At 42.8% G+C, this 10,533-nt stretch overlaps 1 protein-coding gene across 1 annotated transcript; it reads right to left on the bottom strand.

The window, feature by feature from the left end:
• Positions 1-3,102: 3,102 nt before the first annotated feature.
• Positions 3,103-7,768, bottom strand: LOC110722265. Its single transcript, XM_021901540.1, has 5 exons — positions 7,352-7,768; positions 6,670-7,043; positions 5,279-6,526; positions 3,774-4,780; positions 3,103-3,584 (listed from the first exon to the last, which is right to left on the bottom strand). The coding sequence occupies exons 1-5, from the start codon at positions 7,766-7,768 to the stop codon at positions 3,103-3,105; spliced, it is 3,528 nt and encodes a 1,175-aa protein (XP_021757232.1).
• Between the last annotated feature and the right edge of the window lie 2,765 nt (positions 7,769-10,533).

Genomic DNA, 10,533 nt, shown 5'->3' with positions numbered 1-10,533 from the left:
GAAATATTTTGAGCAATTAAACTAACATATTAAAGCAAATAAAGCAAATAAAAGCAATAAGAAAAGCTCAGAGAACATACCAGGGCTACTATGTACAAATAACTTCCCCAAGCTGCACTTGGCAATGTCCTCATTGCAGCAAGTGGGAAGTAGGAGATGTCGGAGTCCTCACTCGAACTCGATCTCAGTCCCATCACCATCATCGTCATCTCCATCGTCATCACCATCATTTCCACCATCGTCATCTCCATCATCTCCACCATCGTCATCTCCTCCTCCTCCGGCTGCTCCACTGCTACCTGCAATGTCAATAATACTAGGATAGGTATACCACGAGGGATGGGTAGCATCCCTCGGGATATGACCCTGCCTGCAGAAAAAATCATATACAGGAAGCATAGATTGACGTATGTCAATCTCTAAAGTCTGGACTCGGCCGGCTAAGGACTGCTGCTCTAGCCTAATCTGCTCCTGGCCTAGCCTAAGGTCCTGTATTCCGGCTATGATAGCCTCATGACCGGTAGGGGGAGGTGGTGCATCAGTGGAGGTAGAAGGCTGGCTGGCACGCTCTCTCCTATGGTATGTCCTAGTGGGTGCAGCGGGAGGAGGGCCATCGCCAGGGGCGTGGAGTAGGTAGGAGGGCTGGAAAGGCTGAATCCTGGTAAGCTCAAGGGAAGGCAAGGATATGGACCGCCTAGTACTCCTATCTAAAAGCCACCTATAGCTACCGTATTCCACCGACAACCAGCCGGTGGTGGTGAGGTATTGCTGGTCTAGGGTGATAGGTCCTGGTACTGGGCGGTTTTGGGCTTCTATAAAGCCCTCCTTAACCGCAAGATGGGTGACTTGGCCTCCTAAAACAATCGGAATGTTAGTCCGATCGCCATTGGGTTTGAGGGCCGTGAAAGTTGCCCCCTGTTTCCTAAGGTGAAGGGCAAAGAAGTGGGCAATGTTCATCTTAAATCCCTGTCCCTCGTCCCCTAGCCTAAGGTAGCTACCTAGAATAGCCACCTCATCTACTCTAACGTTGTTCGGCTCTATCCTACCAAAAATGGTCCATCCTGAAGACCTAGTCCAAAACCTAAGAACTGGTTGGTGTATTTTGTTGGCTCGGGCATGTTGCATTGAGTCAATGTTTTCCCCTGTCATAGCCAACCATAATTCCCCTGATGTGAAACTGTCGGGTTGTACAGTTAAACCTGTTGAAGGGAGTCCGAATTTTCTACCAAAACCGTCTAGAGTGAGACGGTGTGACCTGTTCAACAATCTGTACACTACATGCGTCACTAGGCCATCCCTACCTTTCACTACATCAAATGAGCTAAGAAATTCTAAAGTAATGTCTTCAAATGTGTAGTGAATCATATTAAATAACTGAGTCATGCCAAGTTTAGCAAATAATGTACGGCATTCATTGTCAATACCTAACCTAGAGAGCAAGGCTCGGTCTATAAACCGAGTAGGAATTACCTTACGGTGTCGAAGTTCAAGCAACCTCGTTTTCTGGTTTGGGAACTCGGCGACGAAGTGGATGTTAGGATATTCCGGAATGATCTCCAAATCTAGTTGCGGTTGTGCTTGAGCCGCCCTACTCCGTTTCCTTGTAAAGAAGGGTGTCATGGATGATGAACTTGGAGCTTTCTCTCTCTAGAGTTTCTGAGAAGGTGGAATTTTTAGTGGTAAAGGTTGTTGTGGATGTTAGGAATGGATGAGGAAGATGAAGGATGAAGGAATTTTGTGTTTTTAGTGGGGATTTATGGTGGTTTTTGTAGAAGTGAGGAGTTAAGGTGTTGGAATTTGGGGGTTTTTAGAGAGAGAAAGAGTGGAAGAGGGTTGAAGATGAAAGAAGGAATGAGAAAAGAAAGGGGAAAATCGGGTTTTGATGGCTGGATTTCGCAGGTTAATCTTCGCGCCCGATCGGGCGGGTGCTACCCGGTCTGATCGGGCGTAAAAGGTTTCTCATGTTCTGCTGCTGCTGCTTATTCCTGAAGTACTCGTGCCCGATCGGGCTGGCATAGCCCGATCTGATCGGGCAAAACCCCTTTTTTTTTTTTTTTTTTTTAGAAAATTTGGTGAGGCCTTAACCTCCTGTGCCCGATCGGGCACTCACTGCCCGGCCTGATCGGGCGTGGGGGGTAGAGTACGCAGCCAATGTAGCCGAACCAACAGATGCTCTCGCGCCCGATCGGGCTTATCTTGCCCGGTCTGGTCGGGCGGAGAGTAATCCCTGCTTCGCCCTTCTTTCTTCCAATCTCATCTCTCGCGCCCGATCGGGCGGACACTGCCCGGTCTGATCGGGCGGAGAGTGAAAACCTTATTCTTCCACTTTTGCTAAACTTTATCGGCGTCCCACTTTTCCTATATGCTGATATTCTCTGAAGATAAAAGACACACACAAAACTTCATAAAAAAAATAAGAGAAATTAATTGAAAAACGGGGGGAATTAAAAGAAAAATGGGTTGCCTCCCGAAAAGCGCTTGTTTTTAAGGTCTTTAGCTTGACCATAATAATTCTCAAGAGTTTTGTGATGGGGATGAGAGTGTGATGTCCACCCCCTCACCGATGGGATCAACGACTCGGAAATGCTTCACTCTCTGTCCATTGACCTTGAAGGGTTCCCCTCTTGTGTTCTCCAACTCGATAATGCCGTAGGGGAAAACTTTTCTGATCTTGAATGGCCCCGACCACCTAGACCGAAGCTTACCTGGGAATAGTCTCAACCTAGAGTTGAAAAGAAGGACTTGATCCCCTTCTTTGAACTCTCTTCTCACAAGGTTTTTGTCATGCCACCTTTTTGTTTTCTCTTTATACAACCTCGAATTCTCATAGGCTTCGAGACGAAGCTCATCTAATTCATTAAGTTGTAACAATTTATTCTCTTCCGCTGCTTTGGCATCAAAATTCAAGCTTTTTATGGCCCAGAATGCTCGGTGTTCTAGCTCGACGGGAAGATGGCACGCTTTTCCATAGACAAGCCTATATGGGGTTGTTCCGATTGGCGTTTTGAAGGCCGTTCGGTACGCCCAAAGTGCATCATCTAGCTTGACAGACCAGTCCTTTCTTGTTCGTGCAACAGTTTTTTCGATGATGGACTTGATCTCTCAATTTGACACTTCAACTTGGCCACTAGTCTGTGGGTGGTAGCCAATTCCAAGCTTATGTTGCACTCCATATTTCTTCAACATCGCCTCAAATCGATGCTCCAGAAAATGTGTTCCCCTGTCACTAATCAACACACGTGGTAAACCAAAACGAGGGAAAATAACTTTCTTGAAAAACTTACTTACCACACGAGCATCGTTGGTTGGAGTAGCAATTGCTTCCACCCACTTTGAGACATAATCAACGGCTAGCAAGATATAATTGTTGCCATAGGAAGAGGGAAACGGACCCATGAAATCTATCCCCCACACATCAAACAACTCGACCTCGAGTATGTTGTTAAGTGGCATCTCGTTCTTCTTAGAAATTGTGCCCGTCCGTTGACATCTATCGCAAGCCGTGACATAGGCATATGTATCCTTGAACATAGTAGGCCAATAAAATCCGCATTGCAAGATCTTTGCAATTGTCTTCGAGGGGCCTGCATGTCCACCACAAGGTAAGTCATGGCAATGAGAAATTATATAATTTACCTCAATTTCTGGAATGCATCTTCGAATCATAGAATCTGCGCATTGTTTGTACAGGAACGGATCATCCTAGAAATATATCCTTGCCTCAGAAAGGAATTTCTTCCTCTGTTGAGAGGAGTAGCCATGAGGCATTGTACCTGTAGAGAGGAAATTAGCCAAGTCAGCAAACCAAGGTGATTCAGTCTGTAATAAAACTAATAAGTGCTCTGCAGGAAAAGAATCATCAAAAGGAACTTCATCTCCATTCTCAGGGTCAAGGATAAGACGGGAAAGATGGTCTGCAACAACATTCTCCGTTCCCTTGGTATCCTTGATTTCGATGTCATAATCCTGTAGTTGAAGAATCCATCGAATCAACCTAGGCTTGGCATGGGTTTTGGTCATCAAGTATCTCAATGCTGCATGATCTGTATGAATGATGACCTTAGAACCTACCAAATAAGAGTGAAACTTGTCAATTGCATATATTACTGCTAGCATTTCTTTTTCTGTCGTGGCATAATTCATTTGAGCAGAACTCAAAGTTTTGCTAGCATAGTATATTGCATGAAGCTTCTTCTCCTTCCTTTGCCCCAACACGGCTCCTACCGCATAATCACTAGCATCGCACATGATTTCGAACGGCAGACTCCAATCTGGGGTTTGCATGACAGGAGCAGATATCAAGGCTTCCTTTAACCTGTTAAAAGCCTTAAGACAAGCATCAGAAAAAAAAAAAGGTACATCCTTGGCCAAGAGCTCAGTTAGAGGTCGAGCAATTTTCGAAAAATCCTTGATAAAACGACGATAAAAACCTGCATGTCCAAGGAAACTTTGAACTCCTTTTACAGAGTTTGGTGGTGGTAAGCGGTCTATGACCTCTATTTTAGCTCTGTCTACTTCAATACCCTTATTGGATACAACATGGCCTAAAACAATACCTTGTTGTACCATAAAATGGCATTTTTCCCAGTTTAAGATTAAATTGACCTCTTTACATCTTTGGAGCACCTTCTTCAAATTTGCAAGGCATACATCGAAGGTTGTTCCATAGACGGAGAAGTCATCCATAAAGACTTCCATAGAGTTTTCTATGAGTCTTGAGAATTTTGCCATCATACATCTCTGAAAAGTGGCAGGGGCATTACATAGTCCAAATGGCATCCTGCGATATGCAAAGGTGCCATATGGACATGTGACAGTAGTCTTTTCCTGGTCACAGGGACGGATGGGAATTTGAAAGAAACCAGAATATCCATCCAAGTAACAGAAAAAGGAATTCTTTGCCAACCTTTCAAGCATTTGATCAATAAAGGGTAGGGGAAAATGATCTTTCAGGGTGGCTTTATTCAATTTTCTATAATCTATACACATTCGCCACCCTGTAACAGTCCTAGTGGCGACTGGCTCACCCTTGTCATTTTTGACAACGGTCATACCTCCCTTCTTTGGTACTACTTGTACAGGGCTAACCCACTTATTATCAGAGATAGGGTAGATTATTCCTGTAGCAAGCAATTTCAGAACCTCTTTTTTCACTACCTCCATCATATTTGGATTAAGTCTTCTCTGAGGTTCTACAGAAGAGGCATGATCGTTTTCAAGAATGATCTTATGCATACAAAAAGAAGGATTAATACCCTTGATATCATCAATAGTGTACCCAATAACACTTTTATATGTTTTCAGAACATTGAGCAATTGCTCCAATTCTGTGTCCTTGAGTTCAGCATTAACAATAACAGGATATGAATTGTTTGGACCAAGATATGCATACTTTAAGTTAGAGGGGAGGGGTTTCAACTCTACCTCGGGAGGCTTAGAACTCTCCCCAATACTCATTACACTCAATGTCTCTCTGATTGGATTCATGTTCAGATCGGCCTTTGCTTCTTCAAACAGCCTGACATACTCTCTTGACTCCCAATTTCCATCATCATCTTCCTTCCCTAATAGCACTTGTTCAAGAGCATCATCATTCTGATTCAAGGGAAGTTGCTCATTCTGCAGCTCATCAAGCACATCAACCTGACAAATAGTGTCTCCCATAGAAGGAGCACCCATGACATTCAAAAGTGAGTATTCCAATTTCTCATCACCTACTTCAAAAGTAATCTTACCTTTCTTCATATCAATAATTGCACCTGCAGTAGCTAAGAAAGGTCTACCAAGTATAATTGGAACATTCACATTTTCATCCATCTCCATCACAACAAAATCACAGGGTATGAAAAACTTACCTACGCGAAGAGGTACATCCTCAAGTACACCCAAAGGAAACTTCACTGACCTGTCTGCAAGTTGCAGGGATATGCGTGTGGGTTTGAGCTCACGCATTTGCAGCTTCTTGCATATGGACAGTGGCATGAGGCTTACACTTGCACCTAGATCACACAATGCCCTGTTAATTTCGATATCTCCAAGCTTCACTGGAATCGAATAGCTACCTGGATCTCCTAATTTCTTAGGGAGAGTGTTCTGCAAAATAGCACTGCACTCTGCATTCAAAGCAACTGTAGTATTATCTTCTAACTTTTTCTTGTTAGGTAGCATATCTTTTAAGAATTTTGCATAAGAAGGCATCTCAGATATGGCATCTAAAAATGGAATATTAATATGAAGCTTTTTAAGAATATCAAGAAACTTACTGAACTTTTTCTCAAGTTTAGCTTGGGCTAACCTTTGAGGAAAAGGAACCTTGGGCACATACGGAGCAAGTGGATTTGGTGGTGCTTCCTTTGATTCATCCTCGACCTTAGAGTTGTCAACTTCCTTCTCACTTGCACCTGCTTCTTCAATGACCTCCTTTGATGGCTCCTTGGTAGAGGATCTTCCAATTGCTTTCCACTCCTCAGGGTAACAACATTCATTTGGCCTTTTTGAGGTTGTTCTGTCTGGCCCGGAAAAGTTCCTGGAATCTTTAAAGATTGGCTAACTTGATTGGCAAGTTGGCTTATCTGGTTTTTCATGAGTTTACTCTGGGCCTGCAACTGTTGGATAGAGCTATTTTGGTGTTGGATGGCACTATTTGTTGCGGTTATAAATCTCTCTAACGTCACCTCAAGGCTAGATTTCTGAGGTTGTGGTTGCATTGGTTGTTGGGTGCTGGGTGGTCTTTGTTGGAAACCGGGTGGTGGTTGGTTGTAGTTGTTGGGTTGAGGTGGATTTTGCTGTGCTTGGGTATTATTGTATGAAAAGTTAGGATGGTGTTTCCATCCTTCATTATAGGTGTTGGAATAGGGGTCATAGGGCCTTTTGGGGTTAGAGGAGTAGAAAGCATTGGCCTGCTCGATTGACATCTCCTCTGTATTCTGCGAAATCTGCGGGCAATCTGGTGCAATATGACCCTGCACATTACACAATTGACACAACTCCTGTGGGCTAGTAGAGGTTCCAGCTTGGAACTTATCAAACCTGCTTGTTAGTGCCTGCACAGAACTGGTTAGCATAGTTAAGGCATCAACATCAAGTTTACCTCCCTTTTTCCACAGTGTTTCGGCCTCCTGGATGATAATTATCGTTGGCTGCCATCTTCTCTATAAGCTCCTTTGCTTCAGTGGGGTTCTTTGTCAAGAGAGAGCCCCTAGATGCAGCGTCAATGTAGATTCGGAACTCATGAGTTAGGCCATTGTAGAAAGTTTGGATCAACATCCATTCAGGAATACCATGGTGAGGGCATTGTCTCTGCAAACGCTTGAATCTCCTCCATGTGTCATATAGGGACTCATCATCTGACTGCCTGAAAGTGGATAACTCGTTTCTCAACCTTTGCAGTCTTTTCCTGTCCCAAGAACTTGACTAGGAAAGCCTTCACCAATTTGTCCCATGTGTCAAATGAGCCAGAACCTTCATCTCTCAGCCATTCCTTCGCCCTATCCCGTAATGAAAAAGGAAAAAGGCGAAGTCTAAGAGCATCGTCTGTAACACCATTCATCTTCATGGTATCACATTTCTCCAAAAAGCTATCAATATGACTTACTGGGCAATCATGTGATAGCCCTGCAAATGAATCATTGGAGATGAACTGGATGAATTGCGGCTTGAGCTCGAAGTGCTGAGCCGTCACAGGTGGTCTTACGATGCTAGAAAGGATTCCGGTAGTCGTATCAGGAATACCGTACTCCAGAAGGGATTTCGTTGGTTGGTCTACCATGTTTCTACTGGTTTGATTTCTCCTTCTTCTTCTACCTGCCCGTCTTCTTGCGGTTGCTTCGATTTCAAAATCAAAAGGTACTAGATCTTCCGAACCTGAGCTTTGTGTGGGCATGCAACAAGAAAACTAGAGAAAGAGTATCAAAAACACAAGAGAAAATAGCCGAAGCAACGAAATAAGCCTAGCAAAAACGAATCACAAATAATCTAATGAAATTGTTAGTCCCCGGCAACGGCGCCAAAATTTGATAGGCGTGTCGCGTACCTAGCAAAAATAACCTAACTAACCACTACTATGTAGACTGGCAAGTAAGGGTCGAATCCCAAGAGACTATGGTTCACCAATAACTATTTAGACTCAAGTAATTACTAAGCAGAATTCAACAATGATCGATTAACTAAAGAACTATTGTATGGAAAATTCGAAAATAAACTAAAGAATATGAAGAAATCAAATAATTAAAACATCCAAGATCAAGTATCACCACAATTACGAATGATGCAATTATATTTCTACCCCTAACATACAATTCTAATTGAACGGGGAAAAGTAAACCCTAATCAATACCAAGGACCTCTCTCGAGTATCAATGGCTTCCCTAACATACAATCAAGCCTATTCTCATGGTATCATGCATATTAGAGACATTAAACACATTACTCTCACTTCCCAATCATCAACCCAACTATTCTCATGTTGAAAATCAAACCCTAAATTGATCTACTCAAATCCGTTTAAATCCAACTCTCGTTGTGATAGAAACAGTGGAATAATCACAATACTAAGATTACGTCTAACCTAGTATTGGCATAATCACAATCAAATTAGCATAGCAATTGTAAAAGTCATTAGAGAATTTAAAGTTTTAATTCATGCATCAATCATAATTGGGCTACCCTAGATCTTGGAATAGAAAATCTACTCACACATATTGAAAGAAACAATAACAATCATAAATATGGAAAACATAATTGAAAAGCAATTATAATTGAAAGAGGATGAAGTAGAAGTGAATACCAAGGATTCTTCAATTGAAAGGAATTAAATTGTTGAAGAACAATGCTCAAATCTTGTGCAAGGAATTAAAATTGCTTCAAAATGATAAATTAGAATTCTAGAGAGAGAAAGAGGAATAATGGAAAACTAAAACTTTTTTCTAATGAAGATTACAAGGGGTATTTATACCCTTAATGACCTAAAAATAAGAAAATAATAATACGGAGTGTCGCATAACTGTGCCCGGTCCAACCGCGCTGTGCCTGCCCGATCGGGCATTTAGGATTAAAGTTGCTAAAATTGCTTCCGCTGGAGTTCTTCTTCGCCCGGTCCAACCGAGCAGGTTGAGCCCGATCGGGCGCGAGACCAAAATCATCCTGCTGCCTTCTCTTGAGCTTCGTAGCAATGTCAAGCTTCTTCTACCATGCGCCCGGTCTGACCGGGCATGGGTTTCCCGATCGGGCGCGTGGCACAGATTGCCAAATTCAGATGATTGCTTTGACTGCCATTAGCCTGAATTCCTCTATTGCGCCCGATCTGACCGGGCATGCCTAACCCGGTCGGGCACAGCTATAATTGCTGCTTTTCTTCCTCCTTTCTCCTTAGTCTTGGTTCGTTGTTTAGCTTGCTTATACGTCCTCGTCCACTAACATCTCCAAATTGCTCTAAACATGTCCGAATTGTCCGGAAAACTCCAAATTCCTGTAAAACTTATAAAAATACACCGAACACACTAGAGAGGAGATTGTTAGCGGGAAATGGCTCAAAAGAGCCCAAAACCATGCAAAAACGTAATGAAAAGTTGGGAGGATATATGTATAAAACGTGTATATCATGATCTAAGAGCTTCCACCCATTTGGACACATAGTCCACCGCTACTAGAATGTAGAGATTACCTTAAGATGAAGGAAAGGGAACCATGAAGTCGATCCCCCAAACATCAAACACCTCCAATTCCAAGATCGGATTTTGAGGCATCTCATTTCTTTTTGATATGTTCCCGGTTCTTTGGCATTTGTCACAAGTCCTCACAAAGACCCATGCATCCTTGAAGAGAGTAGGCCAAAATAACAAACATTGCAACACTTTTGCCGCCGTTTTGTTTGCTCCCATATGACCACCACATTGTGATGAGTGGCACATATGAAGCACACTTTGAATTTCATCGTCGGGAACACATCTTCTCAAAAGATCATCCACCCCTATCTTGTACAAAATAGGATCATCCCACATGTACCTTTTCGACACATGCTTCAACTTTCTTCTTTGTTGAGGGGTGAACTCCGGTGGAATCGCCTCACAAGACAAGTAGTTCACTATATCGGCATACCAAGGCAATGACTTTGCTTGTATAGCATACAAAACATCATCTTTGAGCTCATCATTGATTGGAATTTGATCAACATCTTCGTCTCGGATTTCCAACCTTGACAAATGATCCGCTACCGAATTTTCCGTCCCCTTTTTGTCTTTCACTTCTATATCAAAATCTTGCAAAGCAAGCATCCATCTCATCAAACTAGGCTTTGAATGCTTCTTGGACATGAGATATTTGATTGTCGAATGGTCGGTGTAGACAATGGTCTTTGAACCCAATAGGTAGGAACGGAACTTGTCAAAAGCATAGATTATCGCAAGAAGCTCCTTTTCGGTCGTGGTGTAGTTTTTTTGTGCATAATTCAATGTCTTGCTTGCATAGTGGATCACGTGCACCCTTTTTTCTTTCTTTTTCCCCAACACGGCACCAACCTCCGTGTCACTTGCATCA

The sequence above is a fragment of the Chenopodium quinoa genome, unplaced genomic scaffold (assembly GCF_001683475.1).
Source record: "Chenopodium quinoa cultivar QQ74 unplaced genomic scaffold, ASM168347v1, whole genome shotgun sequence".
NCBI classification, from domain to species: domain Eukaryota; kingdom Viridiplantae; phylum Streptophyta; class Magnoliopsida; order Caryophyllales; family Amaranthaceae; genus Chenopodium; species Chenopodium quinoa.
The sequence above is the reverse complement of the archived record's forward strand: the minus strand, read 5'-3'. Positions and strand labels throughout refer to the sequence as shown.